We start from the raw sequence: 19,124 nt of genomic DNA on the forward strand, positions 1-19,124 counted from the left end.
TATCATCACACTTGTGTAGGAAACAATCTTTTACTGAGCAGATTCCACCTTGGTCAGCCTCCTCACCACAAATTCTCAACAGATCTGGAGTCTGGCACTGCTCCTGCCCACTCTCTGGCCAGGATATGGGCAGGACCACACCAGTAAGAGTTGCACCTGGGCATCAGCTGGGCATTCGTCTCTCCTCCAAACCCTTTTTCTGGGCAGGATATCCTCCTGGTTGTGGTCCCCAGCAGCAAGGGCTCTCCTTGGTGCAGGCTGCTGGTGGTGCTGAGCTGCTCAAGCAGAGAGGGGCACGATGCTGAGAACCACCTTGCCTAGACAAGAAGGGCTCGAGGGAGGCTGACGTGCTTCCACTGCAGCAGTGGCGTCCAGAGGCACTAGAGACTGGACTGGCCTGCTGGGTGGAAAGGTCTGCTGGGGGTTCACCCAGCAGCGAATCTTGAGAGGAGACAGAGTATGTCCTTCCTCTGCCTCGGCTGGGCAGGCTGCTTGCTTTCTGGTCACCACACTTAGCACAAACGTTGCCTAGAAGAAGTCCCCAGCCTCTTTCTTTGAACTCCTTTAGTCTGAGGTAAAAATTTAGAAGTGTAAAAATAGTTCAGGTATTTGTATACACACATACACACATACACACACACACAGAGCTGTATGTATACACACACACACGTACGTATACACCTGGGCATTTTGCAGGTCCTTGCAGCGACCCCAGTGGACAGGGGAGCTGGACAACCAGTCTGCCCCCCTCAGAGACACGTGCCAGGCCCTGGTGCTGTTAGACCCTGCCGCTGCAGCGGTGCCCGGCAGCATTAGAAGTCTGCTGCAATCTCCCCGCAGTCATTCATTTCAATGTTGGTGTAATTTTGGGGATGTCTGAAAAGCAACAGACAAAAACGTAAGATGAGTCACTCTGCTCTTCTGCACAAGGCAGCTGACCTGCATCTCAGCTTCGCACTTGAGATGAAGAGGCTAGAGGACCAGCCCTCAGCAGGCGCAGAGTTTACTAAAGTCTCTGTTAATGTTTTGGGGAAAAATTGGAGCAGAACACCGTCGCCATCACCTAGCACATGTACATCAACTTAAAACCACCCTGGTTTCTGAAAGAGACTCCCTAAACCTGACTTACAGTATTTTTTAAATTCCTTTAAAAAAATTTAAAATTACTTTAAAAAAAAAATTTAAGTTTTCTATCCCTCAAATGTATTAAGAACTTTCCTCATTTCTAACACCTGCCCATCAGCCCCCTATCCAATGATGAAAGAAGATCAGTAAAAATTCATGGAAATAAATCCCCTGGGCTGGTTAAATAACCCATCCGCTGTAACATTTATTTCAGACAAACACACAGCCTGAGTGTTAAGCTGCTGTTTGCCTGCCGACAACGTTAGGGACCGCCAAGTAATTATTTAAAGTGGCACCAAGTTATAACGTGGAAGCTGTTTCCCATCAAGGTAACCCTAAACTGTCCATTGTTTCCACCCCGCTTGAAGGAAGAGCTCCTCCCTGTGCCCAAAGCATCATCTCTTGCTGCCCTTTGCCTGCCACGAGCCTTCAGCTTTCTGCTCTCCCACCCCAGCACGTTGTACGATGATTGATGGCCTTTACACTGTGCCCACTGACATGCCCACCGTTATCCATGGTTTTATCGGTCATTATCTTAACCTCCTGCGGAACCTGCAGTCTGCCACATCAAAAGCAAAGGGGCTTTGCTGCAAAAATTAGGAGCAACATATTGGAGTGTTTGGATGCAGCATCTGAATGCAGGAGCTCACCTGAGCGAAGGAGCAGGTCCCTGTGCAGCGATTAGAGAGGAAGCACTAGGGAAGGAAAGGGTGAGAGATGCAAGGCAGATGGGAAGGTGGTTTCTCACCTTTTGATGAAGTAAAATGCTAGGCTGACCAGCAAGAACACGAGCAGGAGAGATCCCACGACAAACAGGGCGATTTCCCAGCCCTGGAAGGAAGCTGAGGGGGCAAAGGCCGAGACGGAAGATTGTAGCCACAACCTTTCCCAGCACAGGGTGCTAGAGAGTCACAGACTGGTTTGGGTTGGAAGGGACCTCACAGCCCATCCAGTCCCACCCCCTGCCATGGGCAGGGACACCCTCCACTAGCCCAGCTTGCCCAAAGTCCCATCCAACCTGGCCTTGAACACTGCCAGGGAGCCAGGGGCAGCCACAGCTTCTCTGGGCAACAACAGGTTGGGCTGTCCCAGCCTCCTGATCTGGAGAGCCACTCTTCCACCCTCTTGGTGGTACCCCTGTGGCATGTCAGCTCTGGCTGGCTCCAGCCTGGGTGCCAGCTCAGCTGCTGCTCCAAACAGTTGGGCTTCTGGGCTCTGTGTCCAAAAGGGACGGGCTCCCTGGTGAAGCCCAATCTCATGAGAAGATTTAGACACCCAAACTTCCAGTGGTATTGGCATGATAGGGCTGACTACCTCATCACACTGGAGGAACCAGCTGTCGTTACCTCTCTTGTAATGACCCACCACTTTCTAGAAGGCAGCTGTGTTTGGGAAGCATCACCAGAGGTCCCTGGTAGCTTGCTCTGCATTGTTCCTCCCATGTGGAGACGTGGCCTGACCCTGGCCCCAGCCCTGCTTGCTGTGCTGGGTGCAGATCACGATGCTTAGCTTCACCTCCTACTCACCACTGCTGTGCGACACGGACAGTGGATTTTTTGGGGCGATGCACTCGGGACTGGTTTTCAGCGCACTCCCATCCACAGAGAAGGGGTGGGGGCTGGCCAGGAAGTCCTGGCGCCAGGTCTCGATGGACTGCTGCTGCTCCGGCTGCCGAGCCCACACTTGGCCCCAGACCTTCACCAGGGAGCCCACGCACGTCAGGTTCATCTCTGCAGAAAAACAACAGCGGGTTGTGGGTGGTCAGAAACCCGTTGGCTGCTGCCATGACTTCATGCCCTGCTCCAGTAACACTCTCCCATGCTCTTCACCCTCTCCTCCCCACCTCTCAGAAATCATGCCGCCATGTTGTATCGCAGGTAAGTTGAGCACATGCTCAACCTTTCTTTCAGTGACAAAATGGACTTGGAGTTGTCCTGCCAATCCAGAAGAATACTTTGTACTACACTTCGTAACTTCATGATCTCTACTCACTGGTGAGAGTTGTCTGAAATTGTTCAAAGGGTCAAAAATGTGTTTGGGCGAGGGAGACAAAGCATGGCTGTGAAGCCTTCATTTCCTTACAAAACCAGCCAAAAAAACAGGAAACATTTCTTCCCATCCCTCAAAAGCTGTACATCCCCAAGACTTCCAGAAGTGACTTCTTGGTCCAGGAACTTCAAGTAAGTATAGGGCACTGAAGGAGTCTGATAGAGAAAGAGTTGATAACCAGAGTCCTCTAGAGTGCAGATGGCTTTTTGCTTTGCAGGTTTAGGATATTCAGTTTGTCTGGGAGACACCTCAAGGCATCACCGGAGACTCCCATTTCTCACGGTCCCGCTAGCTTGCCTTTCCTCTAGCAAGCAGCCCGTGTCAGGCTCTCTCCAGCTCTCCTCGCTGAAATCCCATGTGCTCACCACTGATCTCCAGTTCCCCCCACTCTAGTGCAAGCCTGTAATCTGGCTTGAGAAGGGACCATCCTGATGATGAGCAGCTGTGGACAGGTGAGGGAGGAGGACACTGCAAACCGGGTGAGTGAAGGGGGAACCAACCTTGCAGGTAGAGCTCAGAGACGCCGCAGGAGCACTTCTCTTCTAGGGAGCTCACCAAGACCCTTCCCAAGCTTTGCAGCATCCTCCTGTGGTGCAGGGTCCATGTGGAACAGTCTAGGGGAAAAAGAGACGTGGTTTTCTGGGTGCAGCTCGGGGCTGTTAATAAGCTCCCAGCTGTGTGCGCCTTCCAAAACACTTTGCTTCATGCCTGAGCTCAGGAGCAAAGCTCCTCCAGATGCTGCATCCCACCCTCCTCTGCCTCCCACCCTCCTCTGCCTCCCACCCTCCTCTGCCCCCTCCTCAGGGTGAGTCTTCACTTCTGGCCTTCTACCACCACATACGCCAGCTTCACTCCTTCACTGACCTCCCAGGGGAGTGGGGAGGAGGAATGCCCCACATGTCCCACCACATGGGCCGGTACAGAGTGGTCTCTCATGCTGGGACAGGAGGGACAGTTCCGCTGCCTGCCCCTCAGGAGGCCGGAGGAGGAACCTCCATTTCATTTTACCCAGGTCTGGATGGCCCCAAGCTGAGCCAAGCTTGGCCTTTGCAGGGCCTGGAGACCCCACTGTACTTTTGCCTGCTGGCTTTGGAGTCATGAGCTTTGGTCCCGCGGGTGGGCTGAGGCAGGAGGGATTGCTGGGAGTTCCCCTGACGGTGCCCCCGCCATCACGAGAGACCCGGGGGGGGGGGCTTTGCTGCTGTCGCTGCGCATCTAACACTGCAGAAAGGGATCCCAAGAGCAGGACTTGGCCCTGCCTGAGCAGAGACGTCTCAGATGAAGCACAGGGCCACCTTCAGACAAGCACACGCTGAAGCTGTGAGCGCAGCTGCCCTCTTGGGAGGGCGGCGTTTGCTGTCGCATCAGCACATGTGTATCTGTACCAGGTGTTGCCCAGCATGTCCCCTTTCACAACTGGGAGGCAGCAGGGTCCCCGCCAGCACCCCCCTCCCATGCCATGGGAAGCTGGGGTCAGCCCCCCGTCTCCCCCAGCCCTCCCACCCCGCGCCAGTGTGGGCACCCAGCCCCACTCACTGGGTGTCAGGAGGCAGAGGTGGAGATCCACCGCGAAGGCATGCTGGGGACAGCTGTTCTGCAGACCAGGGGTAGGGTCCGAGACGGCAAACTGCAGCTCTGTGCTGGCATTGCCGCAGGCACAACGGCTCAGGGACACGGGCCTGTCCCCAGAAAAGGAGTCAGAGCTCACCAACATGTCACGCGCCTTTCTTCCCACCTCCAAGCACAAATCCCTCCCAGTTCCTGAAGCTGCTGGGGATGATGGAGAGTTTACTGGAGCTGAAATCAACTTTCACAGAGCCATCACAGAGATGGGTCCAGCCAACCCCACCAGGTGGAGAAGACCTGGGCTTGGCCAGCACAAACCTATTTGGTCTGACTGGCTTCTGAGGGAGTAAGATTGCTGCCTCATTACAGCCAGCCTCTCAAAATAAAGAGTTTGTCCTCCAGGATAAGAAGTTTTCCAAGCTACACAATATCTGCCCCTGCATTTCACTAACCTATTGCTCCCCTCCCCACACCAGGGCTTAGAAACTTGGTCATGGTGGGAGGAACCACCTTTTCTGGATGTGGTTGTTCAGGGCTGGACTGACAGAGGCTGCCTGGAGTCAGCCCACGTGAGCTCTCCCACCAAACCGCTGCCCTGACCTTGTGAATAACCGCCCCAGCGAGGTTTTAGCACAATGTTTCAGCCAGCCAGAAGCCGGAGGTCTGAGTTTCCCATGAACACCACGCACGTGGAGCTGTGCTCTGTGCACGCCTGCTCATAGGGGAGGCTGTGAATGCAGAACCTCCTGCCACACCAGATGGGACAGGGAAGCAGAGCACTTGAGGAGGACAAATTTAATTAACAGAGGTGATCATGTGGACAGGAGGAACTCTGCTGGTATTCCCACCAAGATAAAGGCTCAGCCCTATTTGTTGTTGAGTCCACCTAGGAGCGAAAGGGATGTTGGGTTTTGTTTTGTTCTGCTGCTCACAGGGATATCCTTTTTTGTTTGGTTTGTTGTTTGGGTTTGTTTTTTTTCAAGAAAAAGTTTGGCAAAGAAGCCTGTACAGCTGCTTTCTGTAAAGGCTGCATTCCTTCCTGTGGTGCCATACAAATCCCTCGAGGGAAGCAAGTTAAATAAGCAGTGGAGGAACAAAGTTCAACTCCCTACACTAAGAGTGGGGAAGTGTTTTCCATCGCAATGTGCTACCCACCTCTCTCTTACATCACAGCGCTGGCGAATGCATTCAGCCGTAAGGACGCAGGACAAGGCAGCAAGCTCAGCCACGTGCCAGCTGCGGGCTCTGGGTGCAGGGAACCCAAAGGCATTTTCCCAGAGAAGCGACCTCACCTGCCATCCTTGCACGGCACAGCGTAAGATGGTCCAAGGAAGTCCAAGTGTCCTTCAGCTGTGCTGGGCTCACATGTGTAAACCAAGGCATCCACCAAGTTCTCTGATGTTGCCTTCGTGCCACCAGGAATCACGCTGGTGCTGTACACAGCAATAGCGCTGGAGCCTTCACTAGCAGCAGAGATGTCCTTGAAAGTCAGGTTTGTCCCATCTGGAAATGCCAGGGGAATAAGTGGGGTGAACATCTAGACAGTGTCAGGCTGAGCCTTGAGCCTGACAGGACAAGCTAGTAATGAGGGGAACTCCAAGAACAGAAATGGGAGACAAAATAATGGTGGTGACTGAGGCCAAGTGAAGCTGTAAGGAAGTGACCACTTGCTGTGAACACAAGTTTCCAAAAAGATCAAGGTTCTTCTAAGATGCAGAGTCCTCTTCATGCAGCCCAGCCAGAACTTAAGGTGAACAAAATATAAATCAAGATAAACAAATGTGCTGAGGAAACACCACCGCAGGACCAGGAGGAGGCAGCAGCACTGCAGGGCTCAGTGAGTATCAGTGAACCACCCGACAGTCCTGGTGGACCCTGCTTCTCCTGAAAGCCCTCTTGTCTTGGTACCGGCAGGCGGAGCTTTCAGTCCTCTGGGTCTCTCTGCCCTGCACAGGGAGCTCAGCAGAGGCACAGAGGAGGATTAAGCACCTTCTCAGCTGGAGTGTGACGGAACAGCCCAGACAGAACAAAGAGAGAAAAAACAGGAATAAAGGACAGGAAAGGCAAGGAAGAGTGGTTCCCCACACCACACACCCTCCTCCATCCCTTTCCTCAAAGCTGCTCAACCACCTGCCCATTTGTCTGAAGACAGACCACACACCAGGTCCGTGCCATCAGCCTCACCGTGCCCATGCCCTCCGTCCAGTGCAAACATGAACAGCCCCGTGGCTCCGATGGTGCCCCTCAGTGGGATGCTGGCACATGCCTTGCCTTCCTTGCCCGAGAAGAAGACCAGGCTGACCCCTCCCAGGCTGGTGCCAGGCTTCCCCTCCAGCTCAACAAAGCGGTAGGGGGTAGCACCACCGGCCAGGCACAGCTCACTGATGCGGATGGCAGGAGGACCCAGTGCCGAGGAGCTGCTGCAGAAGTTCTCCCCCAGCGGCGTCACCGTGGTCACCTGCAGGGAGACACAAAAGCTGCTGCTGCCACTGCTGTTCCCATTTCTTCAGGTGGAGGGACAGCTGCTCACAGTGTTACTTCTTATTCGTGCCTCCCACAGCTCCCTGGTGAGGCCCGAAGAGGATGTGGTGGTTCTGCCTCACACCAGCTGCTCCTCACTCCCACCATCTGTTCAAGGGTTGTCCCACCACCATGCATCCCCATCACTGCCCTCACTCCCACCCTCAGGACAAGGAACAATTCTCCTTCCCTACTGTCAGGAGCACTTCTACACTTGTGTCTCCAGTCCATGGCATCGCTTCCTTGTGGTCCTCTCCCACTGCAAATGCACCTCCCTCCTGCCAGCAAACCTCTTCTGCTCCTGAGCAGCTTTATTGCCCCAATTTTAGACCTGAGCACCCCTGTGTGCTGGCCCGATCCCAGCAGGCATCATCCGTGGAGCAGCAAAGCCCTCCCTTACCCAGCTTTGTGCAGGACAAGCACACAAACTTTGTCATGTTCCTTCAGGGGGACTATCTGAAACCAGACATTTTGAAATAAAAAGGAACAGTTCAGATGAATTGACACAAATCAATCACGCCAGTGGTGGAGGCATGTCCTTTGCACATTGGCCCTGCAGGAAGCTGTGTTTCAGGGACGTGGCGTGCTGTACCACACATCCCAAAGGTGGCACCGAACAAGTGGGGGTGAAGAGGTGGCTCCACATCTGGCTCGGGGTAACTTGAGAGTCCAGGATGCTGCCCAAAAGCAGACTCCCTGGTTCTGGGGCTGGTGGCATGTGAGCTGTCTTCAGGGATCTCCTGGTTCTGAGTCACGCTGCACAGGGCAGGGAGCTGTTACCTGGCCAACAGGCGGGTGAACAGGGCAGGGAGGTAAGGGCTGGTGAGAGCATCAGCAGATGGCAGGAGGTGGATGCGGCTCACGAGAACAGCTCACTCTCCCAAATAAAGGACATTCTGAAACACAACCTCTGCCCTCCCAGTGGAGTGCCAATGGAGAAAGGACATCTGTCATCAACCCACCTGGAAGCTGCTCTGGAGTTTTGTGCTCAGGCTGTGGCAGCGGCTCAGAGACTCATCCTCGGTGCTGTGAGAATCGTTTTCGTACAGGATGCTCTGCCCTGGTACCAGCACTTTCACCAGCTGGTCTGCCTTCTCCGGCATTCGGGACGTGTACACCACAGCGTCCACCAGCCCCTCTGCAGTCACAGCCGCGTTCACAGTGTAGAGGGTGGTGTTGCTGTAGTAGAGAGCCACAGCGTCCGCCCCATTCTGGATGGTGTTGGGGGGCAGCCTGATCATGGGTGCTGGGCTCATGGCACTGCTTCCCACCAAGAAGTAACCCAGCTCATCTGTGTGGTGTCCAGACAGGTCCAACACCCGGTAGGCCTGGCTATTTTTACCGTTGTAGAGGACCAACCAGTATCCCTGGAGGTCGAAGCGTGTCCGTCCAGTGTACAAGAGTTCAATGTACTCTGCATCTTCTCCTCCCCCTGGGTTGTCTGGGTTCACCTCATTGATGAGTAGCTTGGCCACTTGCACAGAAGGTTCTTGAGTCCCTTCTGGTATCTCTGATGGGACACCTTGGAAAACAAAAATGTCACAAATACAGGCCTAACCACGGAGCCCCAAGGAAACAACACAACGTTGCACACTACTTTGCTGGGGCGAGACCAGATTCAGCAGATGACTGAGGATTCTGGCTCTGATTGCTATCATCTGTGTGCTCCATACTCCTTAGAAGAGCCCTGGCAATACTCTGGCTAATGCCAGCTGTAACAACAGCTTGCTGTTATTCCAGCAAACGAGCAATATGGGCTCTGGTAACTGGATGCGATGGAATTGGAAGGGATCTTTGCCAGAGTTGGGGAAATGGAGGGAGGGATATCTCCCTCCTCGAAGAGAACTAGACCCACATGTCCCCCCTCAAACACATCATGTCCCCCAACCTGCAAGAATGATGATGGTACCTGGACGCAAGTCTGGCATATTTATATCCTTGAAGCAAGAGATTTCTGCTGTGATGTTCCTTTTGTCAAAACTCACAAGTCTGGGCCTCTCTAGGAAGGTCTTGAAGGCTAGAAGCAGGCTGCTCAGCTGGTCCTCTGACTTAGCAGTTAGCAGAGCGGTGAACACAAGCCCCAGGTCCTGGCAGGCTGCTTTTGGCTCTGCAGAGGCAAGCAGAGAATTGCCTCAGTTTCCCCATGCTGCCAAAGACCCACTTTCTCCTGGGGGAGACACAGAGCTCACCAGCTCATCTCTACCACCACTGCCCTCCTGGTCAGACCATCTGCACAATGCTGTGAGCTCCGCCTGTGCCAAGGGGCATCCTGGGACCAAATCACACAGCACTCCCGGATACCGTCCTCATCCTTTTGAAGTCTTGTAGTCCCAACAGCAAAGAGAATGGTCTCTTTGGGTGTGTCTAAACATCAGTTAAACATAACGCTGCTGACGATGCAGTCAGCAAAGTCACGGCTCTTCTCCTCCTGCGTCTGCATGTGCTCATCACACTCGTGCACTAACCTCGTAGGGATATCAGAAATGCAACACAGACCAGTAAGGCCTCTTGCACTTCTGCTGCAATTTGGCTTAGTTCATATGGATCATACGGTCAAGTAGGCAACAAACTCCTAGTTGAGGTGTCAACCCTGTTATTACATCTGTCCGACTGCAAATGCTCAAGGCCAAAATAGCTGGTGGTCTGCAGATGAGCACTGATGTGTGTTGGTGGAGCTGCAGATGGGAGCGCTCTGCAGAAAATGGAACAGCAACATGCTCTGCCTAACACTTGACGTTTCTGTCATCAGCACCAAGTTCAAATTAGCTGGGATCCAAACCAGGAGGACACAACACAACAGGGAACACAGGGCTGAAAATCAGAAGCGTATGGGCATTAACCACTGGTAGTCCCTGGACTGCCCCGCTCCTGCCGAGCTCACCTCTGAAGTAGGCAGCAGAGACTCCACAGTTGCAGGATCCATCGAGGGCCCGGACCAGAGTCATCAGGATCTCTTCTGACTTCAGGAGCCACTCCTGGCAGTCTAGGAACAAAAAGCCAACTGTTACCCAGCCAATGCAACCTTGGTCATGGGGTCCAGCTCGTTCTGGGGTGGGTGCAGCTCAGCTCCTGCTTATCACTCAGAGGGCCCGAAAAGGCTTCACTTCACCCCGAGCAGTTGGGTGTGGGAATGAAGACTGGAGAAGCTCAGCTTGGCATGGGTTCTCATGAGGAAAAATATTGCAGAAAATTGTCAGATGTCCTAGTTGTGTTTCCTTTGGTGTTATGTTCGCACAACCCAGCACGACCCAGGGTGGTCTTCCTGCACAGCCCTGGCTTTGTGCACGTGCTCTCGTCCTCAGGAGGTCCTGCCTACAGGAGCAGAAAGAACTAATACCCACCTGCTACACGAAGGCAGAAGGAGACAGTCTGGCTGAAGCGTTTGCTGGGGCAGTCATTGAACTTGCCAGGGGTGGGCCTGCTGAGGACGTAGGACAAGGCGTCCCGGGTGACAGAGCAGCAGTTGCACCGGCTCATGGACACAACTCCCAGCTGGTGCCTGGAAGAGACCAAGATGTTAATGACAGAAAACATGACCTGCCAGCGAGAGACCCGAGGCCTTTTCACCCACCAGTCACACCTGCCTGCACCAGCGCATGGAACCATGCACTTATAGTCCTCTCCTTTCACAAGGTTTGGAGAGAGGTCCCATCCTCATCAGTACCTCCTTGTCAAAAAAAAAAAAAAAAAAAAAAGCCCAAGAGCTCACTAAATCTTGAGAGAGAAGTGCATGGGCTTCATCCAACCCTTTCTCTTCTAGCACTGGCTGCTTTTTTGACTGATGTGAAGACAGGCAAGACAGTACAGACACACTCGTGCCTAGCCTGAGACCACTGGGAAGAATGGTGGGGTGCAGGTAGAGAAACTGGAGCGGCAGCACCTGAAGATGAAATGTTTGAGCCAGAGCCCTCAACCCAAAGGCGAAGAGCATGACTGGCGTTTGGACTAGGTGACCTTTAAAGGTTCCTTCCAGCCCTAACTATTCTCTGAAGCCCCACTGTGAGGAGCTGCACAGAGCAGAACTGCTCAGAGCTCCTCAGGGAAGGAGACCACCTCCTTATGGAACAAGCGCAGGTTTTGTTTCACAAGCGGGAGAGAGACGAGCAAAGGAAGGAACAGGAATATACTGTGAATAAGTGGTGACCCTGTCATGGGAGTAGACTACACCCTTTCCTGATGCAGTTGGCTTCACTGTAGTCTCAAATGGTCTTTTCACAGGCCCATCCAGAAAGGGTGAAACTCCTCCAGCTACAGAGCCACGACATCAGTATTTAGTTGACAGTTACACACAGAGATCAGGTCTGGTGCTTTGCCATCAAAACCAGAGACGAGAGCTTGCCCAGACTTCTTTTGCTTATTGCCTGGTTCTCCACACCCCACCCCATCTGATGTGCATGGCACCTCGGTGCCTCTGCTCCTCCATCTGCTCCGCTGTCCTCTACCCACTCCCCGGTCCTCTTTCTCCCATTAGCAGAACATGCCTAAAATGTGAAGGAAACAGTTCTCAAGTCTCACAAAAGTCTGAGGTTACTAACATTTCACTTAACCCACAAAGACAAAGGAAACCCAAAATCCAAAAAGAAAGTGGCTCAACCAGAATGAACAGTAACCCAGCTTCAGCCCTTGGTTTGGACAAAGCAGGACAGGGATTTCCTCCTGGGTCTAGTGAGCGATACTGGAATCCCTCCCTCGCCCTCATTTTGACCTGAAATTCCATCCTGAACCTAAGAAAAACCTTTTCTTGTTGAAAGTGATACTGGAAAATTTATGATACTGACCACTACACTTTTATAAATAATAAACAATTAAAATGATAAAATAATAACTAGCAATCATTTGGTCAGAAAATTCCTCCTCAAGCACCTTATGCAGCTGCACCAGGACTGCTGTGGAGAGGAGGACACCTGCAAGCTCAGACCAGGTGGTGGAAAAACGCCAGGACTCAATACCACCACGAGGAGACCCTGGCCTGGAGGTGGCACTTGTCTTCCAGCCCTGACCGGGGTTTGGGACAGCAGGCAAGGGCGACTCTGGTGCCAAACTCTCCTCCCAGCCCTGCCCAGCCTCTCACCGCTTTTCCTCGTAGGCAGGTCTGCCAGGGGTCAGGGTCTCCAGCAGCTCAGCGTTTGGTTCCTCGTTGCTCGTGTACACAAAGGCATCCAACACGCCAGTCACCGGCAGCGCCTTCCCCGGGACAAAACTGCTGCTGCTGCCTCTGTAGAGAGCAATGGCATTGGGGCCACCTCTGAGGACAGGACGGGTGGTGTTCTCCGGGAACAGCAGATCCACTGCACACCAGCAAGGAAAGGAACAACAACGGCATGTAAGCAACATGTGAGCGATGCCCAGGAAACCAGCACCTCTACAGTCCTGGAGAGCAGGACACAGGAACTCAGAAAGTGGCTGGCACTGTCTGGTTATTGCAAATTCGGCATCCGCTGCCCCATCTTTCTGCTCACTAACATTTCTCACATTTGTTCAGCCTGAATTTCCCCATTCGTGGCCAGATCCGCAACGTGGAGGAGGCTGGAGGGGAAATCTGAGCAGAGTTCATCCTGCTATTTTGGTTCTGTGAACAGAGAAGCTGATTTATGCATAAGGAGGGGAACTGGAAAGGAAGTGCTGATGCGACTTTGTCTACAGTAAAGTCAATTTTTAATTCTAAAAGAGATCTGCAAAATCCACTAACCTTTCAGGTAGCAGTTGCTTTAATAGTACACAAAAATATTTAAGAATTTTCATTTTATTCTAGCATTTAACAGTCCATGGGTTTTACAAACACACTCTACACGTACACACACACGTATATACACACACATATTCAGCAAAGGCCCAAGACACCAGCACACAGAATTAAGGTCGAGGTTTGGTGGAGCTTTCCGATTTCATGAGCTTCCCAATTTCCCCCTTTGTATTTGCTGCTCCCTTCACAAGCTATATCCCCAGCACCCAGCAGGAACTGCTGAGGCTGTTTAAAAGCAGCAGACCGCTGATATTTCTTCTCCCTGCATAAATGGCTCTGGGGAGCAAACATTAAAGGAGGAGTCACATGAGAGGCAGAGGTGCAAGGAGAAGTGGTTACTCCTTGAGAAGTGCCATGAGGGCACCTGCATGCTAAGGGGCAGTCCTGTGCCTTAGCCCCGATCCACCCCTGTCCAGGGGACTGTTTTTCCCTGCCTGACTAATCAGCAGCATCCTACGATGTGTTGGAGGATAAGGGAAGAGCAACTGATGTCATCTATCTTGATTTCTGCAAGGACTTAGACACGGTCGCACAAAAGAGCCTTGTCTCTAAATTGAAGAGCTATGGGTTTGCTGGATGGACTATTCAATGGACAAGGAATTGGCTGGATGGTCACATCCAAAGAGGCACAGTCAACAGATCTATGCCCAAATGGAGATCAGTCACAAGTGGTGTCCCTCAGGGGTCCGTATGGAAAAAAATGCCAAATCAGATCTCCAGTCACCTTCTTGACTTGAATGAGCCTTGAGGAAGAGCTAAACATAACCCTTGGAAATTTCCTGCTTAGTCTGCAACCTGGGTGTGCTTTCACGTTGCTTGCTCTGAACCCCCTTAGCTGTTGACTGCCAACAGTCCCAGCTCATCCAGAGGTAACCGCAGAGCACCTTTCCTGGTGAGAAAAGCAGAGATCAAGTGGACAATCAGCTCTTCTACTTGTGGAAATGGAGTATTTGGAGCGGTTTGAATTGTAAAAAGAAGCTCAATTGCTTTAAAAAAAAACAGTTAGTTGCAAAAGTATTTTCATTTTTATGGGAACCAGCTTTGTAAAGGATGAATATGCTCCCTGATTCAGAAATCATGAGTCAATGAGTTACACAAGACAGCTGCAGAGTCAGTGTCTGCAGCTGCCAAAATCTTCTTCTGAGGTCCAAAATAACAGGATATTTCTTCCTCATCTGATGGCCTGGAAGAAATTTTGAACATTGGGAGGAAGTTTAGATCGCAGCTTCAGACAGCAAATAAACGTGTGACCCACATTTGCAGATGGTGCAATGGAAGAAAAGCCCCTGTGCTTTTTCAAGAAGAGAGGATGTGTCTTCTGTGAATGACCACCAAGTTCCACGCAGAGAAGGGGGACACTTCAAGGAGATGTGGCTCAGTCAGGGTCCCATGGCGGGCTCGCCACGGGGCTGGGAGCAAAACCGTGTCCTCCTGAGCAGCAAAGGCAGACGTGGGCTTCTGACCTCCACAAGATCCCTCACCTGAAGCTCTGCAAGTCTACCACTGCTGCAAGACATACTGCCTCCACTTGTTTGTCCTGAAACACCTCCTTCTACCTTCTTTTGATGCTCTTTAGTTCTTGTACCAGGATAAAAAGTAAGCAATCAGTCCCAGTCCACTTTCTTCAGGTTACTCACATTTCTGAAACCTCTGTCAGGGCCCTCCTAAGCTTTCCCTTCTCTAGGCGTAGTTAGTAATTTCTTCTGTGGAAGCATTTCCAGAGCATTATCCATCCTAGCTGACCTTCTCTGAATGTCCCCAATTCTAATATATCCTTTTCCAGATTAAGGTATTGTACCACACAAGACACAATTAAAGATACAAGCAAACAATGAATTTATACAGTGGCATAAAAGATAGCCTCCATTCTTTCATCTTCTCCTAATAATTTCTAATATTTAATTCCTTTTCCAGTAATTTCTAACATTTGATTTTCTCTTTTATCTGCCACTGAGTTCTGAGTCACATTTTCACTGATCTCTCAGGACACCAAACAACAATAAAAATCGACAGCATCCTCCAGCCCCAAACGTGGCTGATCGCTCCCCCAGCTCGGAGGTAGTTATCAAAATGCAGTCCTTACCTGGGGTTTTGCTTTGCGCCGGACCGATCAGAAGTAGCCCATCCAGTGAGGTTTTGCCGTAAACGTCCATGGCAAAATAAATGTCTTTGGTCCGACCATCGACCAGCACCAGAACAATGTCCCTCAGCATGGTGGAGTGGGGACCCTGAAGCTCTATGAACTCAAACTCTTCAGAAGAAGAGGCAGCAAGGACCTCACTGATCAGGACAGCAGATGCGTTCAGCTGAGAAGTTAGGATGCAGTGGTTGTCTGTGCCTGGGGTGGGCACAGCCACTTGGAAGATCCACTGAGAATCTTCCCCGCGGCACCTTTCTATTGACTCATCCATGGTCCTGAAGGTGGAGTCCTCCAGAAAAGCATCTCTGCCAGGGGTCAGTATCCTGACCAGTGCATCTGCTCTGTCCGTCTTCTTGGTCTTATGGACCAAGGCATCTACTAATCCATAACTTGTGACACTCATGCCCTCCTTGTAGCTCCCTTTTCCATAGTAGAGAGCAATTGCGTCAGGGCCGTTCTGGATAGTGTTCTTAGGAATAACTATAGCAGGGTTCACAGAGGAGGAGCCAACGAGAAAGAGCCCTTGGCTGTTAGTAACTTTGCCCTGGAGGTTTAAAACTTTGTAGGCTCGGTTTCCATTGCCATTGTAGAAGACCAGATAGTAGCCATCCAAGTGGGCTGTTTGACCGCTGGTGTGATAGAGCTCCACAAACTCAAAAGTGTCTTCTCCTGGGCTGTCAGCATTGACTTCATTAATTAAGAGAGTGTGCTCCGTTTTCTGATCCCTGGGGTTTTTTATGAGATTCTGAGCAGCAACCGTGGGAAACCAGACGTACAGAAGCACCATCAGTCCAACGTGCCAGATATCTCCCATCATGAAGGCTGGGATTTTTGTTTCAGTTCAAATCCAGAGGACAGGGAGCCTGTCCTTTTCACAGCCACAATCAGAGCACAGAAGGAAGCTGTCACCACGTGGCTGTTGCAGGACACCAACCCAAGGCCTCTGGCCTGGATGGTCCCTGGCAGAGGCACTGGCAGGGGCAGGCGCACTTCTCTGGGGAGCTCTGGTTTGCAAAGCAAAGCAGCAATCCCACAAAAAACAGATGGAGAAGGGTATGGCACAGGAGATTTCCTAGCTCAGCTCCTTTAAAAGTGGAGGGGAGAAAAGAAGAATCTTGTTAGAAAACACAAAAACACACCAGTGACACTGAACAGCCCCAAAGCCCCACAATTTTTCCTTCCCGAGTTTCTTCAGAGGTTTATCAAGATGCATTACAGCAACTGCGGCGGGACAAAGCCAGCAGTTTTCAGTGTTTGAAACCCCAAGACTTCTGTGAACATTGACAGTTGTACGGTGTCTATATTAATAGTTATTTTCCTGAGTCCAATTTATTCCACAGGAATTAACACAAAAACGGCACTAACCATCTTCTCCATCAAGGAGAGGACCGGTGGGTTTGGCTGGATTCTTGTCACAGCTCCACTGACCACCACACCAGCCAACCCTGCTGCAGCAGAAGTCTGCAGAATAAGCAGTGGGGAGGAACCGACAATTTAAGACATTTGAAAAAAAAAAAGTGAGATTTGTTTTCCCATTTCAGAGATGTTTCCACGAACAGCCATTCCATCACCTGCTAGGCTTAGATGACCTCCTTGCAGTCTTTGGCCAGCTGAGATCAGACATGTGGAGGTTTCCACCCCGTGCAATGCTTATCTGCACGGACACCGGAGTCCTCCCTCCTTCCTGTGCTGTGGGACCACAGCCACGCGGGGCTGATGGATCAGGAACATGCCTAACCCTCCAGCTGCTTAAAATCACAGCTGGTGATCGCAGCAGCCCAGAGGGGTGATGGTGGCCTGGGTGGATACCTGCAGTCTTTTTTAGGTGAAGTGCCAGAGCCTGTACAGTCCCATTTATCACAGCCAGCTGAGCTAGTGCCAGTGCAGAGACATCTCCTCACAAACGGGAGGAAACGCAATGGCTCCAAAGCGTGAAGCTGACAGCGATTCCACAAAAGAACAGACCCCGATGGAGAGGTGACCCCAAGCCACTCTGCCCCACGATGCCTTCCCCTTTTGCTGTGCCCTGACATCCCTTAAGCTCATCTGCTCTCAGGCCACAGAAGATGGAGAAGCACACATGTGCCTCATGCCTCTGCCGCACAGGACCAGCCCTGGTGCTGCTCTCTTGTTGGATGGTCACTACCAACACAGGTCTGCCTTCCCTTCCAGGCACAGTTCATCCCCAAAATCACTATCAACATCCCCCTCTGGCAGATTCTTGCTCCCGCCCAGCCTCCTGTACCAGCTTCTCCTCCCCAAACCGGTCCCCCTATTTCCACGGTCTCTCCCCATTTCACTTGAAGGCAGGAGAAAGGAGACTGGCAGGGCGGGAGCGGGGCGGGATTTCCCGGCGCAGCAGGGACCGAGCGGCGGCCCCAGGCAGCCCCCTGCCCCCGCTGCGAGGCGGGGAGGGCAGCGGGACCCCGGCCCGGGCCGAGCGGGGGAAGAAGGGCCGGGGCCGGGGCCGGGATGGGGCCGGGGCCGGGGCCAAGCGTCCGGCCGGCCCGGGACGGCAGCACGGCTGCCGGGGGGCTCCCGGAGCGGCGGAGCGCAGCTTCGGGGCTCAGCCCGGGCCGCCGGGAGCGGGGTCTGCCCGGCATCGCCCCCCCGCGCATCCTCCGCGTCTCTCCCGCGCATCCCCCCGCGCAGCCCCGCGCCCTGCCGGGCCGGGCGGTCCCCGGGCGGAGCACACAGAGCGGCCCCGCCGCCCCACGCACTCACCGCCGCTCGGTGCCGCGGACCCGCCACCACCGCCGTCCGCCGGGGCCGCACCGGGGAGGGAGGGGCGGGACGGGACGGCCCGGGGAGGGGGAGGAGGGAGAGCCATTCAGGAGGCTCCGTGCCCAAAGTAAGTTCACTCGTCCCCGTGTCCCAGAAGACCCTTCTCTGGCTCTTCCCAGCTCTTCTCCTGGGGGAAGGACGGACAGACGGACGGACGGACGGACAGACGGACGGACGGGCGGACTGATGTTTACCAGTCGTGTATCCATCCCGCCAGGACTAGCAGCACAGCTGTGCTGGAGGACATTGTGTCTCTCCCTGCACCAGCCTCAGTGGTTGAACCAGGAGCTGCAGGGCTGGGTGGTGGTGCTGGGAGGCCATTCCCAGCCTGCCCAGTTGCAGTGGCAGGGCTTTCCCATGGGACTGGTGCCTGCAGCCACCACGAGCCACTGGGATGTGTTTCTGCTGTGCAGGATCGAGCCTGGCCTGCCCGGATGTGGAGGGAAGAGCAAATACCACCCTGCATCTCCCAACACGCCTGGCCAGGAGGAGCTTTAAGCTGCCCCAAATTGCACTGGGACCTCACTCCCTGGATGATGGGGAGGAGGCAAGCCTGGTCTTCCTCTTCCTCCCCATCAACTCTCAGGTCCTGCTCCCCTGCACCAGCTCATGGGGCCGCCCAGTCCCCTTTCCCTGGATCTCACGGGGAAATGCATGTGGTTAGTGCCCCCCTCCACCGGACACAGGACTCAGTGGGAGGAGGAGGTCCCGGAGATCCCGCTCTGGGCTGGACTCGGTGCTGAACACTCATTGACCAAACAGCTGCTCCTGCAGCCAGGCCAGATGTGGGCTCCTGCTCGTGACTCAGCACCCTGGTGTCTTCCTCTCTCTTGTAACGGGAAACCAGGGCTTCAGCACGAGGGGGGGAAGCTCTGCCAGAGGGGCCACGTTTGCGCCAGGTCTTGCTGGCTGGGCTGCGGGGACCTGTGCCCCACAGCCTCGTCATCTTCATGGGATCCACAGTTATTCCTGGAGGAAAGGCTGCGCCCCGAGCTGCAGGGTATGCCCCCCAAGTCTCCTTGGGGTGTAAAACAGTGCAAGAGCATCTGCACCCCAGGGAGGGAGGACCTCAGCAGTATGAGCTTTCCTGCAGACTCCAGCAGACCCCAAAGCAGTGCTGGGGCGGTTCCCACCCAGGACTTGAACAAAACAAACCCCCGGAGCACGCAGAGCTGGTTGCTGGGCCTGAGTGCTCTG

The 19,124-nt window shown here is 53.2% G+C and overlaps 1 protein-coding gene across 3 annotated transcripts; it reads right to left on the minus strand.

Moving 5' to 3' along the window:
• Positions 1 to 11: 11 nt before the first annotated feature.
• On the minus strand, positions 12 to 17,995 carry LOC104633581 (uncharacterized). 3 transcript variants are annotated; one of them, XM_075768116.1, is made up of 14 exons: positions 17,868 to 17,995; positions 15,087 to 16,227; positions 12,332 to 12,548; positions 10,602 to 10,759; positions 10,142 to 10,243; positions 9,170 to 9,367; positions 8,223 to 8,782; positions 6,925 to 7,198; positions 6,033 to 6,243; positions 4,711 to 4,853; positions 3,675 to 3,788; positions 2,652 to 2,855; positions 1,874 to 1,967; positions 12 to 876 (listed from the first exon to the last, which is right to left on the minus strand). In XM_075768116.1, exons 2-14 carry the CDS (start codon positions 15,958 to 15,960, stop codon positions 813 to 815), a joined length of 3,213 nt encoding a protein of 1,070 aa, XP_075624231.1. In that variant the 5' UTR covers positions 15,961 to 16,227; positions 17,868 to 17,995; the 3' UTR covers positions 12 to 812. The 3 variants fall into 3 exon arrangements, with proteins under 3 accessions (XP_075624231.1, XP_075624232.1, XP_075624233.1); XM_075768117.1 differs by lacking the exons at positions 1,874 to 1,967; positions 17,868 to 17,995 and having other exon boundaries at positions 698 to 876; positions 15,087 to 16,103; XM_075768118.1 differs by lacking the exons at positions 12 to 876; positions 1,874 to 1,967; positions 17,868 to 17,995 and adding an exon at positions 1,739 to 1,820 and having other exon boundaries at positions 15,087 to 16,103.
• Positions 17,996 to 19,124: the final 1,129 nt, after the last annotated feature.

The sequence above is a fragment of the Balearica regulorum genome, chromosome 15, assembly GCF_011004875.1.
Source record: "Balearica regulorum gibbericeps isolate bBalReg1 chromosome 15, bBalReg1.pri, whole genome shotgun sequence".
Lineage (NCBI taxonomy): Eukaryota > Metazoa > Chordata > Aves > Gruiformes > Gruidae > Balearica > Balearica regulorum.